This window comes from Scyliorhinus canicula, chromosome 3 (genome assembly GCF_902713615.1).
Source record: "Scyliorhinus canicula chromosome 3, sScyCan1.1, whole genome shotgun sequence".
Lineage (NCBI taxonomy): Eukaryota > Metazoa > Chordata > Chondrichthyes > Carcharhiniformes > Scyliorhinidae > Scyliorhinus > Scyliorhinus canicula.
This window is the reverse complement of record NC_052148.1, coordinates 47509981-47524076: the sequence shown is the minus strand read 5'-3', so window position 1 is coordinate 47524076 and position 14096 is coordinate 47509981. Positions and strand designations below refer to the sequence as shown.

The following is a 14096-nucleotide window of genomic DNA, read 5'->3' as shown; positions in this document are numbered from 1 at the left end:
TGGCCGGCGAGAAAGGCAGAGGCGCTGTTAACAGTGCCCCATAACTCATGTTCCTACATGAGGCCACCTTCATCCGCTCCCATACCGACCCCTTCCCCACTACCACTTCCTGACCATTGCTATGTAATAATTTATAAAGTTCGGAACGGCTAAACACCCCCCCCCCCAAACACACCCCAGCCCATACTTTTTTCTGCTCTAGTAGTTTGTTTTTTCCAATATCCAATGCACCTTGATATTCCTTTCTAGCATTGCCACCTGGTTAGTATAAACTCTCCCCAATAACACTGGCAAATTGCCCCACAAGGACAACCTATCTGGCCTGTACAGGTTCCATTACCCCCAGAATTGGTCCCAAAATTCCAGGAAGCTCAAGTCCTCTCTCCTGTACCATCTTTACAGCCCCACATTCATCTGCTTTATCTTCCTATTTCTATCCTCACGTGTGCTTCATACCAGGAGTAATCCAGAGATGACTAATTTTGAAATCCTCCTTGCGAATTTCCTACTTGGCTCCCTAAATTTAGACTGCAGGACATCCTTTTTTCTTCCTATGACATTTGTAACGATGTGGATCATGCGTGCTAGTGCTCACCCTCCTCTCTCAGGGTAACTGTTCAGTTGCATCTTTGACTCTGACACCAAGGAGGAAATATACCATCCTGGATTAATTTCTGCAGCCACAGAAATACATTTCTGGTCCCCTAAATGTGAAATCTCCAATCACTCTTGCTCTCTGTCTTCTTTGTACGTTCCTGTACAGCTGAATCAACAGTGGTGTCATGGACCTGTTTCACTCTGCATGCTCCAGATGAACCATCATCCTCCCCAGTATTCAGTACTGAATAATGCTGGATGGAGAATGAGATTCCCTCTGGTGATTCCACTACCTGCCAGTTCCTTTGTAAATGCCTGCCGGTCACCCACTCTCCCTCTCGCTGCCAACACTTAAGCTGCAGGGTGACCGCATCCAAAAATGTGCTATCCACATAAGTCTCAACATCATGGGTGTATCGCAGTGATGTCAGTGATATCCAACGTGGGGCTCAAGCTGCTGCAACTGATGACACTTGCTGCACATATGGCTATCCAGCACAAAGAAAGCATCCTGGAGTGACAGAAGTATTTAATAAATAATTTACATCACACTTTAAGGTGAAGAATATTGGCATGGTAATTCTGAAATCTTTGAGAGAGATGAGATGAATCATAGAAATTTATGGCATTGAAGGAGGCCATTTGACCCATGACGTCTCTGCAAACCGACAAGTAGTCATTTAGTCTAATCCTACTTCTTGGTCCACATCTACTTCTTGGTCCACAGCCCTGTAGGGTATGGCATTTCAAGTGCATATCCAAGTACTTTTTGAATGTTACAAGAGTTTTTGCCTTTCAAGGCAATAATAGCTCACGTGAAAATATTGGCTACGTTTGTTAAGCTAAATGAAGGCAAAGTGGGGCCCGGAAGGATACATCGTGCACAATACTGTTATGTTAAATATATATATATATTTAATATATTTAAGTTTTATCCTGTCCTCACCTGACATCCACATGAGTTCTAGCAGAGGTCACTGAAGTGATCGGATTGCCGTCTCGGCTAATTTTTCTTGTGCATGCTGTAGCCAAGTGAATCTCCCTTGCTACAGTTCTTGCTGATACTAGCAAATTCTGCGCAGAGTGGATCAGGGTTTGGCGATTCCTGGTCTGAATAATTCTGCTGCTACTTGCTACCTTATTCAGTTGAACAATTGAAGAGCTATCAGTTAAATATTGAATGCCCTTTTGATAGTTTATGTAAATGAAATTTACTTACACTGGGCTACTGCAAGACATATGTTTGGGAAATATAATTACAATTGCCAGCATATTGATTCTAAACTCTTTTGATTTTATCTTGCAGAGATATTACATATAGCATTCTTCTTGAATCTGTGACTACGCTTTTAGTTCTGCTGTCGTACCAGCTATTCCAGAAGGAAATTATTCGAGAGAGTTTAATATACAAATATTTGATGCAAGGACCATGGTATGTCAGTTTCATTTAAATGTCATGTGATTTGATTTTCTGAAACATTGCATATGTGTACAGCAAGGCAGCATGCATACCTTGAAGTGAATATTAATCTGTTGGAGAAGGTCAGAGAATAGTGATCCCGAGTACAGCAGAACTTAATCACTGTCTTGAATGGCTGTTAAACCTATGCTATAGGATGGAGCTTATCTATTTGAGTAAAATTGTCAAAGGAGCAAGGGGTAGAGAAATGAACAGGATTGCAAACAAGAATAGTTATACAAATACTATCTCTGCTCGTTGGTTTGGTAACAAGGGCTTGAACTTGCTAAATAGTATTAAAAACATACAGTAAGGCCAGATAATTTTTTTCATGAAAAGTGTAAGATGTGGAATACATTACCACAGGTGATTATTGAAGTTGAATTACTTCTGGTATTTCTGAACAAATTAGATTTGAACTACAAAAATATTAAAGGAGATGAGGGGGCAGCACCGTGGGCAGCATGGTAGCATTGTGGATAGCACAATTGCTTCATAGCTCCAGGGTTCCAGGTTCGATTCCCGGCTTGGGTCATTGTCTGTGCGGAGTCTGCACATCCTCCCCGTGTGTGCGTGGGTTTCCTCCGGGTGCTCCAGTTTCCTCCCATGGTCCAAAGATGTGCAGGTTAGGTGGACTGGCCATGATAAATTGCCCTTAGAGTCCAAAATTGCCCTTAGTGTTGGGTGGGGTTACTGGGTTATGGGGATAGGGTGGAGGTGTGGGCTTGACTAGAGTGCTCTTTCCAAGAGCTGGTGCAGACTCGATGGGCCGAGTGGCCTCCTTCTGCACTGTAAATTCTATGATATGAGGAAAGAGGATGCACAAGTTTTTTTTAAAGAAAATGTTATGCACTTTGGATTAAATGTCATTCTTCCACGAACACAGCTTTGCACTTTCTCATACTGTTGGTTTTTGATCACAGAATTCTGGATATTTTTGTAAGTAAATGTTACTTTCTGTAGAAAATTTCTTCTGCAACCTCTTTTGTTTAATTTTATGGTGCAACCAAGTGAGTTTTTTGATTGGTCCTCTCTGTAGCATAGATGCTAATCCATTATATGGTTTTCTGTACAATATATTTGCCAATAGGTGGTGCTAGACACCTATTAGCTATCGGTTTCCTCATAGAAATTGAATACCAGTGCGATCCGTATTTCTTCAGGAGGCAGTTTAGAGCTAATGGCACTGGACTAGTAATCCAGAGGCTAGGCCAAGGCCCTGGGGAAGTGGGTTCAAATCCCACCACTGCAAATAATGACATTTTCATTTAACTAATTAATCAAAAAAATCTGGAATTGAAAGCTTATCTCAGTAAGGTGTCCATGAAACTATCACTGGTTGTTCATCGGGTTCACGAATGTCCGATTGGGAAGGAAATCTGCTGTCCGAGCTAGTTTGACTGACATTTGAGTCCAGACCCACGGCAATGTAATTGGCCTGTGGGTGCCCTCTGAAATGGCCTAGCAACCCATTCAGCTGTCCTGGGAGACCTCAACCTTCCGGATCCCAAGAAATCTCATGGCATCAAGTCACACAGGGGCAAGGAAACCTCCTGCCTCCACATACTGCTGTCCCTCACCAGATGATACTCCTCCATTTGGACACAATTGGAGGAAGCACTGAGGTTGATGAGGGTGCAGAATGTACTCTTGGCAGGGTCTTCCATGTCCCTCACTGAGTGACTAAACTGGCCATGTTCTGAGGGAATGTCTGCAGACAGGGCCTGTGTCAGGAAGTGAGGAAACCAAAAAGAGGGGAAAAGCTTCTAGACTGTGTATTCACCAATCTACCTGTGGCAGATGCATTGCCCATGACAGTATTGGTAGGTATGACTACCATACAATCCTTGATGGGCCAGATGGATTGCAATATCAGTATACTCTACCAGTATACTATATTATTTATTTAATTTTTCTTTCAGCTTTTCCCATGTTACATGGGGTTGCTACAATGCTGGTTGAGCACCCTTCATATCAATCTTCATTTGTGGATTTGGCAGGTGGTTTCACAGTCAGATGGCCTTTTCCACCACTAAAGTATATTATACATTATACAATTTTAGAATATTTATGGCTGGAACCTAACATTTTTCCTGACAAGGTAGTTATTTTACCTGCTTTGAAACAAAAAGGTGCAAATTATTTGTGACTTTATTAAATGTCAGGAATAGTTTTTTAAAAATCTTTCTGTCTCTCAACAAAGGGAGAGAAAATTGTGGCCCTCGGAATCTATGGTGACTTTCACTACCCGTTCTCACCTGATCGTAACACTACATATAGTTTATCACAAATATTACAGCATGCAAATCATTTGAGACTTTATTAAATATCAGGAATATACAATAATCTTTATTATTGTCACAAGCAGGTTACATTAACACTGCAATAAGATTACTGTGAAAATCTCCGGGTCGCCACATTCCGGCGTCTGTTGGGTACACTGAGGGAGAATTCAGAATGTCCTATTTACCTAACATCACGTCTTCCGTGACTTTTGGGAAGAAACTGGAGTACCTGGAGGGAACCCACGCAGACACAGGGAGAATGTGCCGACTTCGCACAGACAGTGACCCAAGTCGGCAATCGAACCTGGGACCTGGTGCAGTGAAGCAACAATGCTAACCACTGTGTTACCATGCTGCCCCTTAAGTACCAGGTTATGTCATGATTTATATGTAATATTTGTGATAACCTATATGTAGTGTTACGATCAGGTGAGAACGGGTAGTGAAAGTCACCATAGATTCCGAGGGCCATAATTTTCTCTCCCTTTGTTGAGAGACAGAAAGGTTTTTAAAAAACTTCTAGTGCATCCAATTTTTAAATCCCAATTAAGGGGCAATTTGGTATGGCCAATCCACCTACCCTGCACATTTTTGGGTTGTGGGCATGAGACCCACGTAGAGACGGGGAGAATATACAAACTCCACACGGACAATGACCTGGAGCTGGGATCGAACCCAGATCCTTATCGCTGTGAGGCAGCAATGCTAACCATGTGCCACTGTGCCACCCTAAGAGAGCGAGAGAGAGAGATGATTGGTGGTGACTTAGCCTGAGGGTCACCACACCTCAGGCTTGGGCAAAGTTGAGAAGGTGAGGCCTTCATGGATAACTCAGCCGATACAAGAATTGAACCCGCACTGTTGGCATCACTCTGCAACCCAAGCCAGCCATCCAGCTAAGGGTAGTACAGTTTCCCTCTTTTCCACATCTTGTTTGACCGCAACAGGGTATTTTAAAAGGATATGCTTGCCAATTTGGTGAGTATTAAACCATTTACGTGCTGTGACAGTAAACCACCCATAGACAGATTTTCTTGTCCGTTTTTAAAAGGAAAGAGAACAGTATTTATTGTCCTTAACATTTGATTTAAATAAAAATAATAAAAATGCGTAGATTTTCTTTCATACAAGAGCTCATGCACGTACACACACACACACACACACACCAGGTTAAGTAGTTCTTAGAAGACCAAAATCAGTCAATGGTATAAAGCTTTTGTAGAATGATAACTTGATGGTTTCAGACTAGGCTCGATTGACTCCCTGAATTCTATGTCACAGTGATTTACAGATGGTGATGGATGATTCCTATTTGATCTTCCAAAGTCAGCAGCTGCTGGGTTGGTTTATAGACACTGCTTGCAGCGGTAGCTGGTCGAACGACACAGGGCTCAAGCTTGCAGAATGACTGGCGAGAGAGTCCACTCGGTCCCTCCTCACCTATATCCCTCCTCCTTCTGTTCTGTGGCCTAGATAAAAGTGGTTTCTTAATACACAAAGGAGGGTCAGTTGGCTCATCAAATGATTCTGTCACCAACTGACTAGTTACCCAATCATATTCCTCCTAAATTGATTTCAAGATCATGGCTCAGTCTATTATTCTAATTAGATTCTGGCTGGGAGAGTTCCCTTGCAAAACAGAGCCCATTGTACAAAGTGTCTGATGGCTGGTTTCACCCCGCGTGGCGCTATTTCACGCTTTTCTTGGAATTGTGCTTTTGGCAACGTTTATTTTATTGTAAAGTTGACTTTCAGATTTCAGGAGTCACTAGCTTTCTTCTAATTATGCAGATATATTTATCACTGTTCCTATCATCCAAACCATGTCTGTGTCATTGTTCAGTATAAAACTTCAGTATCCATGCATCCAGCACACAAATATTTGCATTAAAATTTTGGCAACAGCGTACACATCAATTTAACTGACCTGTGGCAATCGTCAAAACCACATAACCGTCCTTGCACCAGCATCTTTTCTCATCATTTTTACTTGTGATGAAGGCTGTGCAATCTTTAAGTAACAGGACCCTGTATTTATTTCCATCAAATACTTTGTGCAAGTTCCCACAAGAACTTGTGATGACAGATGAATTTGAGCATAAATCTGTAATTTAAAAACAATGAAACACAGATGTAACGAGAATGGCAAGATTTCATTTTCAAATACCAAAATGAATTGTGTTAAAATTTTCCATTATGTCCTCCTGCTGAAAATGTTTGGCAATTTCATAAGTTTTCTGCACGTTATGAATGTATACACTGAACTACAGAGAGTAATATGGTATTGAGTGTGATTGGTGGAATGCTGGAGAACCTGGATTTAAGTTAATTGGCAAAAGAAGAAATAGCAACATGGGGAAAAACGCTTTCATGTGCCAAGTGGTCAGGATCTGGAATGCTCTTCATGTGAGTGTGGTTGAGATGGGATCAATTGAGGCTTTGAAAAGGGATTTGGATCATTATCTGAAAATGAAACGTATTCAAGGCTGTGGGGAAAAGGCAGAGGAGTGGCACTAGGTGAATTGCTCCTTCAGAAGGTCAACACAGACATAATAAAGAAACTTTGCAATGCCACGATGAGGAGATCCCACCAGGACATCGGCCCATACTGGTCCTAAGGCCGGACAAGGACAAATTAGCGGACAGCATCAGACTACCAGCTATGACCCCCAACCCCACAATCCCAACAAAGACATCAAATTTACAAAAAACCTAGACTCTCTAACACTAAAATCTAAGCTCCCCCTCATCAAATATTTGTGAGTGGGAGCTGCAGAATGCCCACATTTACGACTTCCCTTCTCGAGGCCCATCTCTAGCTATAGCTGATAGGCTCTCCAACCTGTGGTGAATCACAGTAGTGTAATTCACACTGTATTACACATGTTGTACTATGTTTCTGTAAGCTCAGCACATGAGCAGTTACACACGAGTAATGCTCTGCCACTAGGGGAGATGCTCTGGGAGTTGTACTGGGCTCCACCCTTGGCTCCACCCACGGCTCCTCCCCCTAACCGGAAGTATTAAGGTTGATGCTGAGAGCCTGCCTGCCAATTCATCTGGAGTTCATCTTGTCACAGGCAGGCTCTGTTGTAAGACAATTAAAACCACTGTTCACTTCTAACCACGTGTCACGTGAATTGATGGTCTCATCAATTTAATCATCTGAAGTAACAGTAAGGAATGACCATGGATTCAGCCCTCAAGCCTAATCGACTGGAACACGACCCACAGGATCCAGAGGCAAAATAAATCTTTTCGCATTGGCTCCGATGTTTTAAGGCCTACCTGGCTGAAGCAAGCACCACAGAAACGACGGAGGAGCAGAATTCAGTCTACTGCACGGGAGGGTGAGCCATCGTATATCTACTCAGCTAAACTGTACCGGCTCATATACAGAGGCCCTGGCCCTACTCGATAGAATGTACGTGAGGCCTATCAATGAGGTCTACGCGCGCCACATTTTTACTACTCGCCGCCAGCACCCTACAGAATCGCTAGAAGAATTCCTCAGAGACCTAAAAGCCTTATCCCGGGACTGTAATTATCCAGGCTGTAACTGCAGCAAAACATAGAGAACATGCTGTCCGCTATGTCTTTGTTGCAGGCCTTAGACCGAATTACGTGCGCCAGCGACTGCTGGAGAAGGGGGCCCTAAATTTAGAAGATACTGTTGAACTCGCTACAACTATGGAGGTCTCATTTCGTAGCCTCACCTCGTTTCCTGCCGACTGCGCGGCCCCGTCATGGACCCCCGACCAGCGACTCCCCCAGGCCTGCGCCGCGCGGCCACCCAGCCACTGTGGTGGCCAGCCCCAGCACCCGCAGCAGCACTGCCCGGCCCGCAATGCGACCTGCAGCAGCTGCGGGCGAAAAGGCCACTACGCCAGAGTGTGCCTGGCAAGGAAGGCCCCAGCCCCTAAACCTCCAGCGGCACGAAGTAATCGCCCTCCGCACTCGCAGACCCCGGAACGCAGAGGCATGTGCCCCGACACCGCCCCAACCCGCCACATGCGATCCATGCGGGCGGCCATCTTGGACGCCATCTTCCTCGCCGCCCTCCACGGGGGCGGCCATCTTGGGCCCCATCCTCTCCACACTCAGAAAGCTCGATTGAAGACTGCAACCTCAGTGGGCACTCATCGCGGGGCCATCCCAGTGCAGCCGACCGAGCCGCCGACCACCCGCAACTCAACACAGTCACACTGGACCAATCACGCCCAAAGCATCTCCACAACTCGATGATGACGGTCCAAATCAACGGGTACAGTACCAACGGGTACCGTGCCTTTTCGACTCCGGGAGCACTGAGAGCTTCGTACACCCAGATCTGGTAAGACGCTGTTCGCTCCCCGTTTTCCCTGCACGGCAAACTATCTCCCTCACTTCGGGTTCCCACTCTGTGCATATCCAAGGGCGCACCGTCGCAACTCTAACAATCCAAGGCGCTAGCTACTCTAATTTCCAATTATACGTCCTGCCCGAACTCTGCGCCCCACTCTTATTGGGACTCGACTTTCAATGCAATCTCAAGAGTCTCACCCTCAGCTTCGGCGGACCCCTACCCCCACTCACTATCTGCAGCCTAGCCACACTGTGAATCTCCCCCCCTCCTCTCTTTGCCAACCTCACTCCGGATTGTAAACCCGTAGCCACTCACAGCAGGCGGTACAGCCTACAGGACAGGGTGTTCATTCGATCCGAGGTCCGGAGGCTTTTACGTGAGGGGATCATAGAGGCCAGTAACAGTCCCTGGAGAGCTCAGGTGGTGGTCGTCAAGACCGGGGAAAAATTCCGCATGGTCATAGACTATTAATCGGTTTACGCACCTCGACGCGTACCCCCTCCCCAGGATTGCAGACATGGTGAATCAGATCGCCCAGTATATGCCCAGATTTTTTCCACGGTGGATCTGAAATCTGCATACCACCAACTCCCAATCTGCCACTTCACGGCGTTTGAGGCCGATGGCCGCCTCTTCCACTTCCTCCGGGTCCCCTTTGGCGTCACGAATGGGGTTTCGGTGTTCCAACGAGCAATGGACCGAATGGTGGACCAGTACGGGCTGCAGGCCACGTTTCCGTACTTGGATAACGTCACCATCTGCGGCTATGACCAGCAGGACCATAATGCCAACCTCAACCGATTTCTCAAGACAGCCCAGAAGCTTAACCTCACATACAACAAGAAGAAATGCGTTTTCCCCACAACCAGACTAGCCATCCTCGGCTATGTCGTGGAAAATGGAGTCCTGGGTCCCGACCCGGACCGTATACTCCCTCTCCCTCATTGTCCCAAGGCCCTCAAACGGTGCCTGGGATTCTTTTCGTATTATGTCCGGTGGATCCCTCAATATGCGGACAAAGCCCGCCCACTCTTTAAGGCCACACTTTTTTCCCTGTCAGCTGAGGCTCGCCAGGCCTTCAACTGCATCAAGAAGGACATCGCCAAGGCTGCCATGCGGGCGGTGGATGAATCCGTCCCTTTCCAGGTTGAGAGCGATGCCTCAGAGGTCACTCTTGCAGCCACACTAAATCAGGCAGGGAGACCAGTCGCATTTTTCTCCCTAACCCACTCCGCTTTGGAACTTCGACACTCCTCAGTCAAAAAGGAAGCACAAGCCATTGTGGAGGCTATTCGTCACTGGAGGCACTACCTCGCATGTAGAAGGTTCACCCTCATCACCGACCAAAGATCGGTTGCCTTCATGTTTGACAACTCGCAAAGGGGCAAATTTAAAAATGACAAAATTCTGAGGTGGAGGATCGAACTCTCCACCTACAAATACGATATTATGTATCGACTGGGGAAGCTCAACGAGCCCCCAGATGCCCTGTCCCGCGCGCGGGACGTGTGCCATCGCACAGAGCGACCGCTTAAAAGCCATCCACAACGACCTCTGCCACATGGGGGTCACCCGGTTCGCTCACTACATTAAAGCCCAAAATCTGTCTTTCTCCACCAGGGATTGCCCGATCTGCGCGGAGTGCAAACCGCACTTCTACAGACTAGACAGGGCCCACCTGGTCAAGGCTTCTGGCCCTTTGAACGCCTCGCTATCGATTTCAAAGGGCCACTCCCCTCAACTAACAGGAATGTGTACTTCCTCAACATCATAGACGAGTTCTCCCGTTTTCCCTTTGCTATCCCGTGCCCCGCTATGACCTCCCACACAGTCATTGGGCCCCTGCATAGTATCTTCACCCTGTTTGGTTTCCCCAGCTATGTACACAGCGACCGGGGTTTGTCCTTTATGAGCGACGAGCTGCGTCAGTACCTGCTCGGCAAGGGCATCGCCTCGAGCAGGACTACCAGCTATAACCCCAGGGCGAACGGGCAGGTGGAGAGGGAGAATGCGACGGTCTGGAGGTCCGTCCTACTGACCCGCCGGTGCAGGAAACTCCCGATCTCCCATTGGCAGGAAGTCCTCCTCGACGCACTCCACGCTATTAGGTCCTTTTTATGTACCGCTACCAACCGGACCCCTCACGAGCGGCTCTTTTATTTTTTCCAGGCGCACTACCACGGGGTTTCGCTCCCGGCATGGTTGAAGACACCGGGTCCAGTACTCCTCCGGAAGCACGTCAGGGTGCACAAAACTGACCCACTCGTAGAGAAAGTGCTCCTATTACATTCGAACCCCCAGTACGCCTTCGTAGAGTTCCCTGACGGCCGTCAGGACACTGTATCCCTCCGGGACCTAGCACCTGCAGGATCCAACCCTCCCACTACCACCGCCGAGGTACCCCTCACACTACATCCCACCCAACTCTCCCCCCGCACCTACCAGTTTGCTACATTTTTTTTGCACGCCCATGCCAGCTGGCTCCCAACGCCCCCAGTCCCCAGTCGAACCAGACTGGTACGAAGCTCGGGCAGAATCGCCCCCGGAGTCCGCCATCGTACCCCAACCGACGGTGCTCATCCAGCCACCAGAAGGGGCTGCAACCCCGGTGCTCCGCCGATCACAGCGGACAACCCGGCCACCGGACAGACTCAATCTGTAAGCCACCACCCCGCCGGACTTGATTTTTTTACAGGAGGTGAATGTGGTGAATCACAGTAGCATAATTCACACTGTATTACACATGTTGTACTATGTCTCTGTAAGCTTGGCACACGAGCAGTTGCGCTGCTCTGCCAGTAGGAGGAGATGCTCTGGGAGTGTACGGGAGTTGTACTGGGCTCCACCTTGGCTCCACCCACGGCTCCTCCCCCTAACCAGAAATATAAAGGTTGATGCTGAGAGCCTGCCTGCCAGTTCATCTGGAGTTCATCTTGTCACAGACAGGCTCTGTTGTAAGACAATTAAAACCACTGTTCACTTCTAACCACGTGTCACGTGAATTGATGGTCTCATCACAACCGACCCTATATTAAAAGTTAAGAAACTTCATTACATTATTTGAAAACAAAATTTCACATCTCACAATCCCACAGTAAGAATCGCACTATGAAAGCAGTATATATAACATTCACCTAATGAGGAAAAAAAGGGCAACACTTCAACAGTAAGAACTCCAGTCAAATGAACAACAATGATGTAATTTTCAAACATACAGCAATTCAGCTTTTAAACAACAATAGCAAAAGATTTATACCGAATTTGAACTCTGTTTCTTAACAATGTTTGACTTCTCAGGGGAGCCAAAGAACAGATCTGTTCCCTCGACCAAAATTCGAAGACGGGCCGGGTAAAGTAGTCCAAACCAGATACCCTTCTTGAACAGGGCCAATTTTGCCACATTAAATGCTGCTCTTTTCTTTGCCCGTTTGGTGCTATGGTCCTGTTAAAGCCAGCCGCCCGCACCTACCAGTTCGCTACATTTTTTTTGCGCGCCCATGCCAGCTAGCTCCCAACGCCCGTTTGGTGCTATGGTCCTCCCATGGGGGAGGAGGAGCATGCTGCCGCCATTTTGTCGTCTTCCAACACCAACAAAGCCTCCGAGTCTGAGGAGCACATCTGGTTCTCATTCTTTGGCATGTTTTGATTTGAAGCTGTGTATTTCCCCTGGCATCCCTTTAATTTTTTTTGACTGCCAGCGCTATTTGTAGCATGCTCTATGAGTCGGGTCATAAGAACATAAGAACTAGGAGCAGGAGTAGGCCATCTGGCCCCTCGAGCCTGCTCCGCCATTCAATTAGATCATGGCTGATCTTTTGTGGACTCAGCTCCACTTTCCGGCCCGAACACCATAACCCTTAATCCCTTTATTCTTCAAAAAACTATCTATCTTTACCTTAAAAACATGTAATGAAGGAGCCTCAACTGCTTCACTGGGCAAGGAATTCCATAGATTCACAACCCTTTGGGTGAAGAAGTTCCTCCTAAACTCAGTCCTAAATCTACTTCCCCTTATTTTGAGGCTATGCCCCCTAGTTCTGCTGTCACCCGCCAGTGGAAACAACCTGACCGCATCTATCCTATCTATTCCCTTCATAATTTTAAATGTTTCTATAAGATCCCCCCTCATCCTTCTAAATTCCAACGAGTACAGTCCCAGTCTACTCAACCTCTCCTCATAATCCAACCCCTTCAGCTCTGGGATTAACCTAGTGAATCTCCTCTGCACACCCTCCAGTGCCAGTACGTCCTTTCTCAAGTAAGGAGACCAAAACTGAACACAATACTCCAGGTGTGGCCGCACTAAAACCTTATACAATTGCAACATAACCTCCCTAGTCTTAAACTCCATCCCTCTAGCAATGAAGGACAAAATTCCATTTGCCTTCTTAATCACCTGTTGCACTTGTAAACCAACCTTCTGTGACTCATGCACTAGCACACCCAAGTCTCTCTGAACAGCGGCATGCTTTAATATTTTATCGTTTAAATAATAATCCCGTTTGCTGTTATTCCTACCAAAATGGATAACCTCACATTTGTCAACATTGTATTCCATCTGCCAGACCCGAGCCCATTCACTTAACCTATCCAAATCCCTCTGCAGACTTCCAGTATCCTCTGCACTTTTCGCTTTACCACTCATCTTAGTGTCATCTGCAAACTTGGACACATTGCCCTTGGTCCCCAACTCCAAATCATCAATGTAAATTGTGAACAATTGTGGGCCCAACACGGATCCCTGAGGGACACCACTAGCTACTGATTGCCAACCAGAGAAACACCCATTTATCCCAACTCTTTGCTTTCTATTAATGAACCAATCCTCTATCCATGCTACTACTTTACCCTTAATGCCATGCATCTTTATCTTATGCAGCAACCTTTTGTGTGGCACCTTGTCAAAGGCTTTCTGGAAATCCAGATATACCACATCCATCGGCTCCCCATTATCTACTGCACTGGTAATGTCCTCAAAAAATTCCACTAAATTAGTTAGGCATGACCTGCCTTTAACAAACCCATGCTGCGTCTGCCCAATGGGACAATTTCTATCCAGATGCCTCGCAATTTCTTCCTTGATGATAGATTCCAGCATCTTCCCTATTACCGAAGTTAAACTCACTGGCCTATAATTTCCTGCTTTCTGCCTACCTCCTTTTTTAAACAGTGGCGTCACGTTTGCTAATTTCCAATCCACCGGGACCACCCCAGAGTCTAGTGAATTTCGGTAAATTATCACTAGTGCATCTGCAATTTCCCTAGCCATCTCTTTTAGCACTCTGGGATGCATTCCATCAGGGCCAGGAGACTTGTCTACCTTTAGCCCCATTAGCTTGCCCATCACTCCCTCCTTAGTGATAACAATCCTCTCAAGGTCCTCACCTGTCATAGCCTCATTTCTATCAGT

The 14096-nt window shown here is 46.5% G+C and overlaps 1 protein-coding gene across 4 annotated transcripts in view; it reads left to right on the top strand.

The window, feature by feature from the left end:
- Positions 1 to 14096, top strand: part of dym (dymeclin) — a 536995-nt gene that overhangs the window by 112823 nt on the left and 410076 nt on the right. For all 4 annotated transcript variants that reach the window (XM_038790496.1, XM_038790499.1, XM_038790497.1 and 1 more), the window contains exon 7: positions 1904 to 2029. In XM_038790496.1, coding sequence (XP_038646424.1) covers positions 1904 to 2029 — 126 coding nt within the window. The remainder of the gene's footprint in view (positions 1 to 1903; positions 2030 to 14096) is intronic.